This window comes from Lichenostomus cassidix, chromosome 3 (assembly GCF_008360975.1).
Source record: "Lichenostomus cassidix isolate B80296 chromosome 3, HeHo_3.0, whole genome shotgun sequence".
Classification (NCBI taxonomy): domain Eukaryota; kingdom Metazoa; phylum Chordata; class Aves; order Passeriformes; family Meliphagidae; genus Lichenostomus; species Lichenostomus cassidix.
The window spans coordinates 109,925,178-109,942,929 of NC_139483.1; the positions used below are offsets into that span (position 1 = coordinate 109,925,178).

Genomic DNA, 17,752 nt, shown 5'->3' on the forward strand with positions numbered 1-17,752 from the left:
TAGGAGGTGACAAATGCCACATCCCACGATGTCTGAGGTCCTGACTGCTGTGGAGGGCCAGGCAGGACTTGTAGGGGCAGGAGGCACCTGGGCACTGCTGCAGGGATCTTTGGAGTACTTGCACAGGGAGCTGGCACGTCCCTCCCCTGCAGAGCTGTCCCCTCAGCCATGGCCAAGAGCCACCAGCAGCAGGGTGCAGGACAGGTCACTTGAAGGGGGGGTGATGGGAAGAGAAGGGTCCCAAAAGCTGGAGCTGGGCTGTGGCACTTCATCAGCTACAGGGACCTGGCTGGGGACAAGGGGGTGGTGGGAGGGGATTATCCAGGGAGGGGCTGGGGGAGGCTGGGAAAAGGTATTTTGGGCTAGGGGTGAGACTCCTTATTGAATCCTAGAATGGTTTGGGGTGGGAGGGACTTTAAAGATCATCCAGTTCCAACCCCCTACCATGGGCAGGGACAGCTTCCCCTGTCCCAGGCTGCTCCAAACTCCATACAGCCTGGTCTTGAACACTTCCAGGGTTGGGGAGTCCACAGCTTCTCTGGGCAACTTCTCAGCTGACCCCAGTGACACCAGAATTTTTCTTCAACCCACAACTACAACCCCCACAATTGCAATTCCTTCAATTTTGCAACAACCACAACATCTGCTGTTTGAAAGCAGATCCCTGGATTGTGGAAATCTCCTCCAGGTCCATCCCAACAAGAAGCTCCACCACCTTTCCCAGCCAATTCTGCAGCCTCCAACACACAGCCTGAGCTGTCCCAGCAGTTCTGGCCACACACCTTCCTTCTGGGGAGGAAAGCATTCACGTTCTCCATTGCCTGAGATCCTTGCCTCACTGCACTGGTTTAAATCATCCCTCCTGGAGGCAAGATCAGAGGAGATCAGGAGAAAACAGTGGAAGCCAAGGTCAGGGCTGGGCAGGCAGCACGCAATTCCAGCAGGGAAAGGCTGCATGTTTGCACTTTGGAGAGGCATTTGGGCAGCAAATGACAGAGGCGCTGAATTATTCCGCGGGAGAGGGAGGAGGTGTGAGCGCAGGAGGGGAAAATCCATCCATTCAGTACAGAAATCAATAGCCCCCACGTGCCCCTGGAGCTGCCCTGCCCCTGGAGAAGTGCAAGATGGAAGAGACCTCTGTTGCTTTGCTGAGTGGAGCAGAAACTGTGCCCAGCCTCAGCCAGGGGAAGGTGCTGAGGGAGATTATTCAGTGGTGGCTCCTGAGTCACGTCTGGATCAATGTGTTCAGCAATTTATTGGTGCTTCTGGGATAGATCTCGTCCAAGCAGCTATGACAGTCAATGTTAATGCAAACATGCTCCACGCAGGGCAGGGCAGCTGCCTGGGCTGGAGCAGGAGTGTGAGAGGCATCCAAATGGGCTGGGGAAGCATTTGGAGTAGCAGGAGGTCGAAAGGATGTGTGTGAAAATGAAAGGCTTTCTTTCCTTTGGGTTAAGCACTTCCAAAAGGAGCCCATCCAGCAGTGACAGGGAGAAAAGGACATCCCCAGCTGGAAGCTGGACTTGATGGTCATTGCAGTTGCCTTAAAACTGAAATTATTCTATTCTATTCTATTCTATTCTATTCTATTCTATTCTATTCCATTCCATTCCATTCCATTCCATTCTCAATTAAATCCCACCAGCCACCACTCGCTTGGGGGAAGTCACTTAACCTCTCTGCCTCCGTTTCTGCACCTAACTGTGCATGAACATCCCTCCCTTGGGCTGAGCTGCAGGATTCCATACCTCTCCTCCCAGATGCTGCTCGCTGGTAGAAAGCTCCTGTGACCCCATTTGTGTCACTTGGATAAACTGGCTGCTGGCACGAGAAGACTCAGCTGCACCCAGAGGGTGGTGGAGTGAGGACATGGTCAGGTGGCTTCACTTTTATTTAGCTTCCAGTAGAAAGCACCTTTTAAATTAGTAGGAGAAGAGGGAAAATATAAAAATGCTGTGATGCAGGGTGGTGCTGTGCCTGGGCTGGCTCTTCTTCTGAACGTGACCAGTGGAAAGTGGTTCATTTTGCAATATTGTTTAGAACCAGTCTTAACTCTGAGTAACCTCTTAAATGAAACAGCTGCAAGTGCAGCTACCCACAGGCACCTGCATAGCTTGACTTGCTGCATTTTATGATATATATCCTTACTGGGAGCCCCCAGCAGCTGGCAGAAATCCTGCAAGTAGGCAAAGCTGCTGGCAGATCTGTGGTTAATCACGGGGCTGGGAGGAGACTTGGAAAACAACTGTGAGTGAAGCAGGGAAGGATGCTCAGGTGAACTTCCTAAGGGATGTTTCTGCTGGGATCAGCAGAATATGCCCATGGAAGAGCTCCTATACCTTCCAAAAAGGCTGTGTCTCCTCACCTGATGGCTGAAGAAACCCTGGTGGTGGGCTTTGCAAATTCACTGTGAGGGGATGGTATGGTTTGTTTGAGTCTCTTGTCTCTCTAAAGCATCAGGAGGCTGAACTGGGTGAGCACAGAGCGTGTGTTTGTGAGGAGCTGTTGTACTCATAGCCCCCTCAAAAACCAGGGAACGTGCACGCTCCAGAACCCGCCAGTACATTTCCTCTGGCCAGGAATAGCTGATGAGTAATACAAAGCAGCAGAGGTAATAAATATTAAAGAGCTGGAAAATGTTAAAGTGCACGGGCAGCGGAGCTGACAGGCACTGTGGGTGTGAAGCACAGGGATCAGGCTTTGCTCCTCATCCCTCCGAGAAAAAAGTGTGGGAATAAGTGTTGCAATTATTTTTTGTTAATTGTGCGCTGAAAGGCATGGCACGTTTGAGAGGGGTGGTGAGCTCATCCCTGGCCTCATTCCCTTTATGTGTCCCAGCCGTGGTTTTCCTGGATGTGTCTGGAGCAGCAGAGGCACAGCCAGTAGGAGGAAGGAGATGCCACACCAGGGATCTGAGGAGCCCAGGTGTGATGAGGTTTTTTTCCCCAGGAGATTGCGTGGCTCAAAGATTGCAGATTTGGGTTAAGTAGCTCGTGGTGCTTAACTTCCCCATCCCTGGAAGTGTCCAAGGCTAGGCTGGATTGGGCTTGGAGCAACCTGGGAGAGTGGAAGGTGTTCCTGCCCATGGCAGGGGGTGGAATGAGATGAGATTTAAATTCCCTTCCAGCCCAAATCATTCTGTGATTCTGTGGTGGGTGCATTGAAGGTGACACGTGGCAGACCATGAGTGACACCTCTCCTGGCCATCACGAGAGGTCATTGGGGTTGAGACCTCAACTCTTGGCTCCTGCAAACTCTGAACTGCTCCCTGCCCCTCTCAGCCTGCAGTGTGACAATTCCTCAGCCAGGGCTAATGGTGGTGGCAGCCAGATGCCATTTCTGTGCTGGAATTTTCTTCCATTCCCTGCTCCTCCCACCGCAGATAATGTGAGGAATGGGGCAAAGACACCCCCCAATTCTTCCTTCACTTTGAAAGAGCCAAAACACCCATGAAGACCTCTCTGTCCTTGTCCTGGTCCCCATCAGGGTCCATGCTGAGCTGCAGCTGGCTGGGGCTGACTGCGGTGGGACAACAAGGGTTAAACTCTTTCCTGGCAGGCTGGGAGGACACCGTGTGATTTCTCCGAGCCCGGAGAGGAAGGCAGGCCCTCTAATATATGCGCAGCTTCTGTGGAACTAAAAATAGCCATGATCTGAGGCTGTTCTTCCAGGATTTCACAGGCGCTCACCCAATTTTTAGCTCCTTCTCCTCAAAGGGATGGCAAAGCGAAGGCGACTGTCTCAGCCCTCGTGCGAAGCCGCCGCATCAAGAGCTTTGCTCCAGGGATGCTCTGACCCCTGCGGCACACAGGAGCTGGGGATGTGCTGCTGAACGCACATTTCCAGGTCCCTGATGGTCCCCTGAGAGGCTGGGGTGGGATGAGACATCCCTGAGCAGCATCCCCAGGATTTTCTGGGAGCCCTGGATGCGAGCGGCGGGCAGAGCGCGCTGCAGCTGGCAGAGAGCCACAGCTCTGACCCTGGCAGCTCTGCTGCAGGCAGCAGCTTCTTTTCAGCTGCACCAGCTCCTCAAGAATCAGCTGCTCTTTACCTAAGCAGAATCCTTTCCCCCCAAACCCCTACCGGCTGGTGTTTTTCTGGCATGCTGTAAGAAAATCCTGGAGGATCCACCTCCTCAGTGCTACAAAGCCACTCTCCATGGGGGTTAGGAGAGGCTTTGCTGCATGGAAAAGTCTTGTCTGGTGATTTCAGGTCCTGCTGAGGCATCAGTCACCCTGATGAGCAAATACTGCAAATTCAGTGAATTTGCTCTCCTAGAATCCTGATCAGTTCCCTGATCTCCCAGTGACAGACATGACCCCCTCGTCTTCTCCAACAGCCTAACTGTGGAAATGGAAATGTCTCCTTCTGAGTGAGGGAACAAACTCCCAGTTTTTATTTTGTGATCCTGGGATTCACATCAGTTTTTGAGGGTTTAGACTGCAGGCAATCTGCAGTGTCTGTTCAGGTGTCTGCACCCCTGTCCCAAAATGGTTTGTTACACCCCTCAGGAAGAGAGAAACCTTAGAAGAGAAAACCCCAGTGTGTCTCCATCTCCAAGATCAGATCTCCAAGGGACCCACTGACAGTAACAGGCAAGGACTTCCCCTCTCCTGCTCTGCATCCTCCACTTGGGGATCTCTGGGAGGAGATGAAGGTGTGTCCCTGTCACTGACTGATGTCCCAGAGCAATGCCAGCCTCTCCTCTCCTGAGGTATCCCATGGCTCTGCTGAGTCCACAAGATGCTAAATCACTTCTCAAGACCACCTGGGTTAAACACTGTAATGTGCCCCATCCTGTTCAAAGGGTGAGGTGACTATTCCTGTGTGGCTCTGAGCATCCTGAGCTTGAACACTCACATTTTGGGAGTCCTCAGGCACTTATTTGGGATTTTCTTTGGCATTTCAGGGAATTTTCCTGAAAATTCCCTTGCTCAGAGCCAAGACAAGCCAATCAAACCCCCTCAGCTTACTTTCAATGCTTTCAGCAGTTCCTGCAAGACTAACTGGACTGGGACCAGTTTTACTTCCAAAAGGAGAGCCCTGACACTAAACTTTATTTCCACAAACACACTTGAAGCAAAAATTCAGTCCAACTTGCCTGTCCCTGTGTAAAGCTGTTTAACAGCTTTGATTTAAAACAGAAGGCTTTGCCAGAGGCGATAGCAGTGAGTGTCAGAGTATCCTTTAAGGAAATAATCATGTGCAAAATAGGGAAGGGACTGGGGTTTGAGTATTCCTAAGTAACTTAGGGGGGAAATCCGTGATAAAGGAGAGCATTTGGCTCAGTGCTAGGGCCATCCCACGTGTGATAGATGCTGTGACATGTCTCTGCAGCACCCATCACTTGGATACCCTCTCAGGCAGCCCCTGCTACTCTGCCTCCTCCTTCATGCAGCATGGAGATTGTTCCCACTTTAAAATAAAAATAAAAGGGAACTCATGCCATGGTGCTGGAGAGTTCTTGAGGTTTGTTTTAGAGCTCTACATCTTGTAAAATAATTGACAAGCGAAAACACAAACATGATTTCTACAAGCCTGAGTTGAAACAATGGTAGCTCCTACTACAAAGCTGTTCTCTGATTCTGTACTGATTTACTGAGCAGAGATCTGGAAATGGGGATTCTGCAACCTGGATATCCAGGGGAGCCCTGCAGCCCATGGGGATGGAGCAAGGAGAGGCTGCCTGGCTGCTTCCAAAATCAGGGTTGTGGTGAATATGTCAACAATACCTTCAGGACTATTTTTGCAAATAAACACTGACCAGGCTCTGGCTAAGGACAGATAGCTCAGTGACAGCCAGACTGGGGAAAGATTGACAAATCAGTGCCAAAAAGTGGGGTTGTTTTGGGCTGGCACTTCCTTAGGATTTGTTTCTCTTCTTCTGGTTGTGATCTTCCAGCCTGTGAGTCAGAGAAAATTACTCTGCAGCTGGGGAAGGAGAACAGTCACAGTGAAGAATCCCAGAAACATCTTCCAGATGGAGCAACACGAGCAGCTCCCCCACCTTTGGCCTCTGGAGCTTTATCTGCAGTGATGCCCTTGCCCCACTTTCCTGCCCTGTGCATCTGCTGGAGGTTGTGACCCCAGTGTCTGTCAGCAGGATGGAATCACACCTGCAGTCCTGCCTGGGCTCTCAAAGTCCCAAATAGCCACTTCAGCTATCAGGAGAAAGGGATTTGAACCAAAAGCACAAGCCATGCCCCAGAGGAGGGGATGTAGGTTTATGTCCCCTTTGCCTGGCACTGCCACCAAAGCAATAATTTCAGAGGAGCTGGGGACATTGCTCTGGAGTCCTCAGTCACAGTGCTGTTTGGTGTATCAGAGCCCCCAAATGATCAGCCATGAGTTAAATCAGCCTGCAAATACCAAAGCTGCAGGAAGCAGCTCCTAAAAATCCCACAGTGTCATGATTTGATTATTTCTCTCCAACTATTTGATGGAATTGACTCTATCCAAGGAGGGGCTAATTTGCAGACTCTCTTCGAGTAGTGGAAGTGATCTTGGGCTGAAAATAATTTTCCTGTCCCTGGGAATGTTCAAAAAACGTGTGGATGTGGCACTTGAAAACATGGTTTGGTGGTGACCATGGTTGAACTCAGTAATCCAAAAGGTCTTTTCCAAGCCAGATAATCCCATGATTCTGCAGGGATTGGAGTTAAATGATGGAATAGGTTGCTCAGAGGGGCTGAGAAATCTCCATCCTTGGAGGTTTTCAAAATTCAACCACTCCAGACCATGACCAACCTTCTCTAACTTCCAAGTTACTCCCACTTGGATGGGAGAAACTAGAGGTCCACAGACCTCTAAAATCTCCTTCCAATCTAAAGTCTTCTGTGATTCCACAATATGATCCTTCCCAACAGAAGTTTTATAAATCAGATGCATCTTTTGAGGTTGGTGTGTAGTAAAGCCATCTGTGCTTTAAAACAGCTTCAGGCTGCCTTAGAATATGAAATTGTAGCAGTTTCTCCTGTGCAGCAGGAGACTGGGACAATAATGAAATTTAAATATAAATTTCTGTTGCACATTTGGCAAAAAGCAAGAGTTTCTAACACAAATTGTTAATTGCTTAATAGGATCTGATAGAAACAAGTAGGTAAGACTTAGATCAGAAGCTGCAAGGCAGAAGGACTAAACCCCTTGATGAACACACTTTTTGTTGCATTTTATTCACTTTTTGGGACAAACCCTATGAGGAATTCCCCAAAAGTTGTCAGAAAACTCTGAGAACCCCAGTGCTGAACTCAGAGCCCTGATGAAGGTCATGAAATGATGAGAGATTTAGGTGTGTGTGGTTGGGATGACCTGTGAGGAGGCTGGATTAGAAGAAGGTTTTGTGCAGGAATAAGAATCCCTTGCTTGACTTTGATATGGAAAGTGATATTCCCCAGTTTAGCATGGTTTTGGCCCCACACAACCAGCAGTGGTGTAAATAAGTCCTGCACACCCTTTGAGGATCATTCCAGTCCAGGAACAATTCCCTAGAGACAGCTCAGATGCAGACCCTTGTTCTGGAGGAGTTTGATGCCATGGAAGCAGCCAGACAAAATTGTGGTGCATCAACACCTGGATGGGACTCTGTAATTCCTATTTTGATACTCTAACTAGCAACAACAGTAATCCATCTGTGAATCCTTATCACTGACATGTGACATTAAAACAAAGAAAACAACTAACAAATATTGATACTGAACACGTTAATGGTGATGGCAGATCTAAGTTTGATTTCTGTTTTTTTAATACACAGCGTTTCACTTTCCTGCTCCCCTGTCGCTCCAGCGCTGCGTCTCCTATTCCTTTTATATCTGTTAGAAGGAAAATAATTCATTAAAATTAAAAAAAGCGGGCCAAAGCCGCAGCTGGTGTAAATTGCCAGAGCCCTGTGGATGCCAGCTCACTCCAGCTGAGATCTGGCCTCACATAACCTCATCGTAAGGGGATGCTCAGGCAGCCTCTGCTCTGAGCCTTCCAGCCCAGCAGTTCCTCCTTTCCTCCCCTCCCCGGGGTGGGATTTTAATCTGGGAGCACCTCCAGTGCATGAGGCCTCTTGCCAGAGGATGAGGTGGCAGGAGGGTGAGCCCTAAGCTGAATGACACACCCCATTCCCATCCTCTTCCTCCAGGAGGGAACACCAGGGAGAAGGTTGGTGCTCATCACCAAGGTCCTGAATATGAGCCAGCAGAGTGACCAGGGGACCAGGAAGTCCAAGGGCTTCCTAGCTGAAATATCCAGCAGCAGTGTGGCCAGCTAGACCAGGGCAGTGCCTGTCCCCTGTGCTGGCACTGCTGGGGCACCTCCAGTGCTGGGGACAGCTCTGAGACCCTCCTGACAAGAGAGACATTCAGGGGTTGGAGTGTGTCCAAGGAAGGGACAGAGCTGGGGAAGGGTCTGGAGCACCAGGAGAGGCTGAGGGAGCTGGGAAAGGGGCTCAGCCTGGAGAAAAGGAGGCTCAGGGGGAACCTTCTGGCTCTGCACAGCTCCCTGACGGGAGGGGACAGCCAGGGCAGGGGTCAGACCCAGGGAAGAAGGGCCAGGATGAGAGGAAACAGCCTCGTATTGTGGCATCACCATCACATTTTGGAATGACCATCCCTGGAAGAGCTCAAAACCTGTGGACATGGCATTGGTGGACGTGGTTGCATTGAACACAGAAGTCCTGGGTTGATGGTTGGACTTCATCTTAGAGATATTTCCCAGCCTCACAGACTCAGTGATTGTGTGGTTGGGTCTGGCTGAGATGGAGTTTGTTTTCCCCACAACAGCCCCCACACTGCTGTGCTTTGCATTTGGAGCTGGGAAGGTGTTGGTAACACCCCAATGTTTTGGCTACCACTCAGCAGCATTCCCACAGCATCAGAACTGTCTCTCCAACATTCCACCCCCCCCAGGAGGCTGGGAGTGAGCAAAATCCATTTTCCATATACCTGTACTAATAAACCAGGTAATTTCCAGACCTGTTCATGGCCACTGCAGCTTCACCATGCCCTGTACAGGGCCAGGGTTGGTCTCAATGATCCTTGTGGGTCCCTCCCAACTCAGGACATTCTGTGATTCCATGCCAAATTGTGAATTTAATCATTAGATTGGTCCAGGCTTACTGGGACTCTCCCAGGTCATCATAACCTGTGCAGGGTTCAGCACTCTGTAGGGGCCAGGGATCATTCCCAGTGCTGAATGTGGAGAAAGTTTCCTGGTTCTGGAGGATGACAGAGCTCATTTCTTGTGCTCTTGGTCCACTGGCCTCAGGAGAAGTGATCAGACTGTCACAGCCTGAGATTCCTGCCCTTGGTCAGTGTGGGACAGGCCAGCAGGACTCTTCTGTCCCCAAAGCACAGCCTGATGTGCCTTTCTGTGCTCCCACAACCCTTTTACACATCCACACCTCCTCCCCTCAACCAGCCCATTGCCAGGGATATCTTCCTGCATTTCCTGGTGACACTGGGAGTCACCTCTGTAAATCCAGCCATGCCAAAGCCCAGCCACAACCCTGCCATAGCTCACCCCGTTCAATCCTCAACACAATCCCTGGAAATTTCAGCCAAGGCCAACTAGATGGACACAGCCCCACTGAGCTGAGCCTTGCCAGCTGGCCAAGGACAAAGGCTCATCTTGGGTCTGCTTCGTTTAATGATACAAAAACAGAGCCTCAGCCTGCAGAGTGAATTCCCTGTCATCCACACAGAGCAGCTTTTTCCACAGAGCTCAGGGTGGGTTGTGTTTTTACAGCAGGAGCATCTCCTCTTCTCCCTCCTGGTGGGCTGCTGTGGCTCTTTCCAAAGGTTATTTGACCACACTGGATGGATTTGGCTCCCTAAAAAAGCACTTTGGCTCAGGGACAGCAGTGACTTTGACCTGAGTAGTTCATGTGCTGCTGCGACATACGTAGTAAATAAGCGTGAGGGTAATTACACCAACAGGAATTCTGGGAATCCTGCCAGGAGGGAGGGGACAGCCAATCCTTTGTGCACTAAAAAAAACCAAAAAAATTTAAAAAAATCACCCCAATCCCCCTCCCAACCCCAAATTAGGTCTATCTCTTGAAGCTGTGATGAGGCTTAGAACTAAAAATACACACAAATATACACACTGGTATGTAAAAATAGCCAGCATTCCAAAAAAAAAAAAAAAGCCCAAAGTTAGGCTCCTGTATCCAAAATTAAGCTCTTAAATAAATAAATTAGCCTGATTTTCGAAAGCACAGAGCAGTGAATGGCTTTCACTGACATAAGAGGAAGCATCGTGTTGCTAAAGATTGAAGATCAGGCCTGAATATGGATTTGAAAGTCTAATTATAGAAACCTGTTTGCCACCAGCTTGACCGAGAACAACGAATTTCAGGTGAAATGACATTGATTTTGGTTTTTTTCTTCTTTCTTCCGAGTTTGTCTACACTTAACCAGCGTTAGGAAAGGTTGGAAAGACCCTCAAAGAAGTAAATAAAATAACACAATGGAACAGATAAACTGGACTAAAACTGGTTATGTCAGTTTTGCACATTGGTGCTCGGAAAAAGGGTTAAGAATTATCAATGCTGGGTGAAATTTTATGCTGATTAATTAAACAGGTATTTATTAATTGGTGAAATCCTATGACATAGAAATACCACTTTTCCCAGTTATTCTCACAGTACCTCCCAGTTAACCTCATAATCAACTATCATCAATAAAGAATGGGATTTTAGTCCTTCCTTTCCTCTTTGCCAGATTTTGGTCTGAAGGATGCTGAAGAAAGAGCACCATTTTTTTTTAATGAAGCCAAAAGAGTAAAAATGGCAGTTAATTCACTTTCAGCTGTGAATGGTCCTTGGAGCTGCTTTGCTACCACTGCCCAACATTTGCCATGGGATTCCTGAGCTCACAGTCCCATAGGATAGGAACAGATTTGTCCTTTGGGGTATTCCTGCCTGGGCTGGGATTTGTGGTGTGAAGGAATTATGTCCACCCTGGATGGAGGAGCATGAGCAGGTAGGGCTGTACTCCACTCATGTGGTGTTTAGAGACAGGGGAGAGCACTAAAACATTTGGGGTTTGATGCCATAAAAACCTTGAGAGCACCTTTTTTGGTGCTCTCTGACTCAGTTTTCCTCAATTTTCAGGCACAATGCAGGTGACCCTTGCCAACAGTCAGGGAGAACAGTATTTGTGCTATTGCCATGGATGGACACTCTGTTAATCCCACGTATTTTAATGTTTTTCCATGCATTCTGCCTCTGTGGATTGGTGTCACATCATCCCACTGTGGCCAGTAAGAAACATTTATGCTTAAACTGTGTGGATGGTGGTGAATCCCTGGAAACTCACCCTAACTCCAGAGATCCAGGAGAAATCACTGCAGGCATTCATGTCCCTTCTGGCAATTTCTTCTTAATTTTTTTGAGTGGCTCACTGTCATTGTTGCAGTTTGGTTCAGTAAACTTGGAGAGCTTGAAAAAATAAAGATGGTCTTAAAAAAAAAACCAACCCAAAACTGAAGACAGCTGTTGGGAGCAGAAGTGTGGAAGAGTAGAGGTGTAGAAAATGTGAGCTGTGAGAAGGCACTGAAAGAACTTTTTTCTGGAGAAAAGGAGGCTCAGGAGGACCTTCTTTCCCTCTACAACTCCCAGAGAGGAGGGGACAGCCAGGTAGGGGTCAAGCACTGTTCCCAAGGAGCAAGGGACAGGATGAGAGGGAATGGCCTCAAGTTGCACCAGGGAAGGTCTAGGTTGGACATCAGGAAGAATTTTTTCGGGGAAAGGGTGGTCAGGCACTAGAAAGGGCTGCCCAGGGAGGTGATGGAATCCCCATTCTGGGAGGGATTTAAAAGCCATGTTGATGTGGCACTTGGGGACAGTGGTGGCCTTGGCAGTGCTGGGGGAACAGTTGAAGTCGATGATCTTAGAGGTATTTTCTTCAAACCTGAATAATTCTAGGATTCTGTGGAACTGGGATTTTTTTTTTAGTCTGGAGAAAAAGAAGGGTTTACATGGTAACCATGTGCAAACAGGTAAAAGACTGCTGCAGGGGGAAAACCAATACATTCTTCTTGTCCATGGCTGAGATGATGAGAAATTAGTGGTTTAGCCTTCCCAAGAGTAATTTAGGTTTTGTGTTCCAGCAGGAATGGGAGCTTCTGGGGGTGGGGAGACCATCCAAGACTCCAGAACAGATTTGGTGGAATTTGGCAGAGGTGATGCTCTCTTTGCCCGTGGGCAGCACCTGATGGGCATCACCACTTGGCTTTTGGTGGTCCTGTGTCGCTGACATAATAAAAACCAGCTGCATTCTCCTTTTCTCTGCTTTCTCCTTGAGCCATGATACTCTCCCTGACTTTGCCTTTCCAGCATTTATTTAATTCCTGGCATGGGTGAAGGAAAGGCAGAGTCCTTGAGTGGTGCTGTAGCTTCTGGGATTGGGGTTTTCCATGGAAATTCCAAGTGCAGGTGGTGGATTTGGGAATTTTGGGACAGCAGGTGTCCCACGGCCATCTCCATCCCACTCGGGGTCTGCTGTGGATGTCACACCAGTGTCACCAGTGTCGTATGCGACTGGCGTAGCATTTTCTCGAGTGCCGAGCCCCATCTGGTGGCTTTCCTGCGTCATTTTTTGGTGTCCTTGCAGTCTTCTTTCGGGATTTTTCGCCTCCCGTGCCTGTCAGCTGCGAGCGGGCAGGAAGGACAAGATGCTGGAGAAAGGGCAAGGCTTGCAGAGCTGCCCCTGCTTCTCTCCCAGCTCCCCATCCCTGGGTAATTTGGAGATCCACAGGCTGTCCCGGCTTGCGTCCTTCCCTCCTGCTCTCCCCGGCTGTGCAGTCTCGCCCGAGTGGCAGGGAATGATCTAATCGTTTTGGCCAAACCCCAGTTTGTGCCGTGAGCTCCTCCCAGAGCCTCCAGAAGGCGCTTATTCCCGCTGCCGTGCTGGCAGCGGAGCTGGGACAGATGAACAGTCCCGGGAGGGGACATTTCTAACAATTCACTGGCTCAGATGACCAACTTTAGGGTCGGCATTAGGTGAAATGATTCCTATCCCAAATGAGGTTACAGCCGCCGCTCAGGATGCGAAGGAAGAAAACCTAATATTAGATTGTCAATCCCTGGAAGTGTCCACAGCCAGGCTGGATGGAGCTCTGAGCAACCTGGGATTGTGGCAGGTGTCCCTGCCCATGGCAGGGGACTGGAAGAAGATGATCTTTAAGGTCTCTTCCAACCCAAATCATTCAGGGGTTCTGTGATATCAACAAGCATTAGAAAGGATGCTGTTGCAAGTCTTTTCCTAAAGGTACCTCTTTTCCTGAGGTACCTTGTGCTGCCCTGCCTCGATCAAATACATTTCCAAAGCTTGCCCAACTGTCTCCTGAAGGAAAGTTGTGTCCCCAGGGTGAAGTTTACAGGTCTCCTTGCCCATCTGATATGGAAACAGGGGCAGTGATAGAGCTGTGCCTGTCCATGCATGAGACACCTCCTTCTGCTCCCTCATTGCCCAAAGTCTCCAGGCTGACAGTGACAAACTGTGGCCTTTCAGAGCCGTGGGTCACACGTGCTGGAGGTGAAGGTGGTGTTTCATTGCTCCACCTGTGATGAAATAGGGTCAAATCATAAAATCAGAGAATATTCTGAGCTGGAAGAGATCCACAAGGATCATCAAAGTCCAACTCCTAGGCAACTTCCAGAATTCCACGATGTGCCTGAGAGTGTTGTCCAAACATTTCTTGAGCTCTGGGGTCTGTAAGAGAAGCTCCTTCCCAGAGTGCTGAAGGGGTTTAGATGATCTGTCAAGCCACTGCCAAGTGTTAGGACCAGTATTTGTCAAGCATCTTCTCTTCTCATGAAAATTAAGTGAGGGAGTTGTTTTCTCATGCTTTACAAGCATTTCCTATCCCCAGGCTTCACATTTGGATGGCACCAGTTTAAGTTTCCCCCCTTGTGCAATACAAAATGCACTTTCTTACATCGTTTTGTTCTCGGGGTGGCATCCAGTTTAAGATTGGGCTTGATGATCTTGGAGGTCTTTTCCAACAACTGGAAACCTTGGATGGATTAATGATTGTTTGGATTCTAAAAGTGCTCCTCAGATCTCGCAGGAGAGAGTGGAAGAACCATGCAGATCCCGGCGTCTCCTCAGATCCCCATTCCCCCCCAAACAGGTTTTGCCGCCCGCCAACACCTCACACTCAACTTTTCCCTCCTGTTTCCCACAGGTATATCCGAACTATGTACCTGGGGATCCAGAGCCAGAGGCGGAAGGAACACCAGCGGCGTTTCTACTGGGCTATGATGTACGAATATGCAGATGTAAACATGCTGCGCCTCCTGGAAACGTTCCTCGAGAGCGCCCCTCAACTGGTGCTACAGCTCTGCATAATGATCCAAAAGAACCGTGCAGAAACATTACCATGTAAGTGGCCCCCCTCTCCCCACCTTTCCAGCCTCTCCCTTCTGATCCCAGTGCTCAGCAGCCGATGGATGTGTTGGTCACTTCCCACAACCCTGGCTGGAAGTCGGGGGTTGCCGCTTTGGGACAAATCTCTGCCGCGTTCGCTGGGTGAAATTTCTGCTCGTTCCTCTGAGAGAAAAAAAGTCAGTGTCAAGGAAAAGATGGGATTCAGCTCTTCCATGCTCAGTCCAGGCTAAAGGAATGATGGTGTTGTAAGGAGGAGGCAGGCAGGTTCTGCTGCTGTGTCGTTTGCCACCTGGCACTGGGCAAACATGGCCATTTCCTGCCTCAGTTTCCCTCCTTGCATAAGTAGGGTGATAAAACTGGCCAGATTTGAGTTTGTGTTGTGAGGACAAATGGTTCAATGCCTATGCAATGCTCTGATTGTGTCAATGTACTAAAAGGGAATTATTTTAATAGCTAAATGCTGTAGGACCTTTTCTGATGAGTGCCCAGGATTTAAGGTCTTGTCATTGGTACCATGGTTCTCACCAAGTCCAGGAAAAGAGAGGGGCAAGGCAACGGAAGGGACTGTGCAGGGACAGAGCTGTAGTGGAGGTTTCAAAGGTAGACAGATGCGATGAGGCTTGGGAGCCACCACAGGGAATATTTTGCCAGTTCTATTGCCTGTAGCTGCTGTTCTGCTGAGCATGAGGCATCTGTCCCAGCTGAGAGGGACATGGCCATGTCCCAGCCCTGGCATGAGCAGCTCTCCCAGCCCATGGCCATCCTGGCAGCCTGAGGGTGACCAGCCTGAGGGACAATCGTCCTTTCCAAGGACCAGCAGTGGTGCCAGCTGAGGAGCTGCTGGGTTATTCAGCCCCTGCTCAATTCACACACCAGGGGTGACACTCAGCTTCCCAAAGACAGCCTGGCTGGGCGCTGTCATTTCTGAGGACTTTTTCGAGTTGAGGTGGGAACTGAGATTGGAATTAAATTTGGGGTTAAATGCTGCTGGCTTTGCCAAGGTCACCACTATCTACAGCATCAGGAGGTCCAACTGCTCTCCCTTTCCTCTGTACTTCCAGCATGTCCATCAGGGTTGTTTATAGAGTCCTCCCTCCTCCTATTTATGCAGTCTTTTCCTGAAACCTCTCATCACGAGCTCTCCAGGCCTCCAAAGTGCTGACATGATGAATATGCCTTTCTACAACTCCTGCTAGAATGGCTCACATTTGCCAGCCCCCTTTTTCCTGCTGCTTCCAACGTTATTAACCCGACTGAAAAATGCAGAAATCACAGCCCAGGAGGTTTGCCAGGGCGTTCTGCAGATTGCTGGCCTCGCCGCAGAAAGCGCCGGGTGAAGTTTGTTGGCCTCTGTTGTGCTGCAACTCAGACAAGGCGGGCGAATAATCCCTCCAGGCTCTCAAATCCGCGGCTCTTCCACTTTGCCACTTCCAGGCACAGGCTGCCTAATCCACTGAACGAGCTGCATCATTTTTCCAGCATCCCCCTCCCCTCCCTTCCTCGGCTTTGCAGTTCCTCTGCTCCTCCAGCGCGCCGAGCCGGCTGCGCTCTCTTCCAAGGCAGCGCACGTCCCCGCCTGCCTTCCCGAGCCCTGGAGGGCTCTTTGCCTGCCACGCTCCAGCAGCCGAGCTCTCCGGGTCTCCAGAGCATCCTCTCGCTGCCTCCCTCCCCTCCTGTGCCAGGGATGCGGGCGCTGATGGATGAGAGCGGCAGAGCTTGCTCAGCGCTCCTTGACTCCGGCGCAAGGTTTCCTAGAGCTCCGCCGTGCCCGCTCCGTGCTTCTCTCTTCCTCCTCCTCCTTCTCCCCCCCGGCCGGTCCGTAATTATATAAAAGCAAATTAAATGCTGAGAGGAGCTCGTTGTGAAAGGGAGCATCAAAGGTTTTTGCCTCAAAGCAGGTGGGAAGCAAAGGGAGATGGATGCTGTTAGGAAGGCAGTGTGTTTAAAAATCAAATCAAGTCTCTCCTGGCTCATCGAGGATGTGGGAGTGTGGCTTGTCACAGGAAGGGGCCAGTTCTGCCTTTAAACAGGGACAGCATCAGCTGCATCCCTGAGGGAGCCACGCTGCAAAAACAGCCCGGGGAAAAGCTTAAAAACCCAGGTACAACCCCTCCTGATGTGTCCAGACTCCAGCTGCTCCCATAAATCCCCCACAGACTCTTTTGGATTCATTGAGTGCCAGACAAGGTCAGTTCACCGTTTCCTGTGGCACACATCCCTCCTCCAAGCCCCAGCCCTCCCTGCTCTTTAGATTGCAACGCCAAGCCCAGGCTCCACTTTTCCCCCAAATAGGTCAACTTCTATTTAAGGAGCTTTAAAAAGGGAGTTGCTGGAATGGCTATCAGGAGGTTTTGCTTTTGTCTTCTAATTCCTGTGCTCAGAGAGCTGTTGAGGAAAGAAGAGTGAACATACTGCAAGTCTTTACTCAGACCCAGAGCATCTCCTCCAAAGCATTTCTGCCACCCAGCATGGTGGCAGGAAGGGCTGATCTTGGAAGAGTGAGTAGAAATGGATACAATCAGGAAAATACCTAATTTCCTGGGTTTCAAAACCCTCACCATGCCTTGCAAGAACAATTTGACCCTGAGAGGTACCTGTGTGAGAGGATTAGGCAACCTGTCTGTTGCCTCTTCAGCACTCAAAGAACAGAGCAGTTTCATCCAAAAGTGAGAATCTCCAGCAGCAGAAGTGCTGGGGCTGGAATTTGAGCTCAAGACCCAACCTCAGTAAAGCTTGGGGCAAGACCCCTGGGATTTCAGGGAGGTCAGGATTCATTCCTTGATCATATCCCCAGCACAAGGCAGAGCAGATCCCAGTTTAGCTGCCCCTGCCTGAGGCAGAGCAGAAAAGAGCACTGAGAGCAAAGAGGTGAGAACTCCATGTACTCCACCAGGTGAGCAGTGCAAAGTCCACACTAGGAGCCTGAGCTGGAATTCTTTGGCTGGTGGAGCAAATGGATTGACATCAGCTCCTGAATATCCACGTGGAAGGAGCTGGTGTTGGTAGGCAGGGTCTCTGTGAAGGATTCATCTGCCACAGCCTCTGCTGGGTGGACCTAAAATAGTCAACAGGAGGTGAGGAAGAAAGGATGGATCCAAAATATGGATCAGCCCTTGTCCAAAGCAGCTGAAGGAGGTAGGATGAGATGCTTTACCTCCAGCAGCCTCTTTCTCCAGGGAATCTGGACAGCAGCTGGGTGATGCAGTTAGACCTTTCCTTAGGGTTAGGCTGAAGGAGAGGATGGGATGCTGGAGAGGATCCCTCACTCAGCTGTGTCTGAGGTTTGGGGGAGGATAAAAGGGTATCCATCTCTCAGACTCCTGGGCAACAATGGCCAGAGCACTTCCCCTGGATTTAAATTACATATTTGCAGG

General features: G+C 49.8%; 1 protein-coding gene across 1 annotated transcript in view; it reads left to right on the forward strand.

Annotated features, from left to right (window-relative positions):
• XKR6 (XK related 6) overlaps positions 1 to 17,752 on the forward strand; it is a 182,478-nt gene that overhangs the window by 127,042 nt on the left and 37,684 nt on the right. The window contains exon 2 of the mRNA XM_085057144.1: positions 14,176 to 14,372. Coding sequence (XP_084913270.1) covers positions 14,176 to 14,372 — 197 coding nt within the window. The remainder of the gene's footprint in view (positions 1 to 14,175; positions 14,373 to 17,752) is intronic.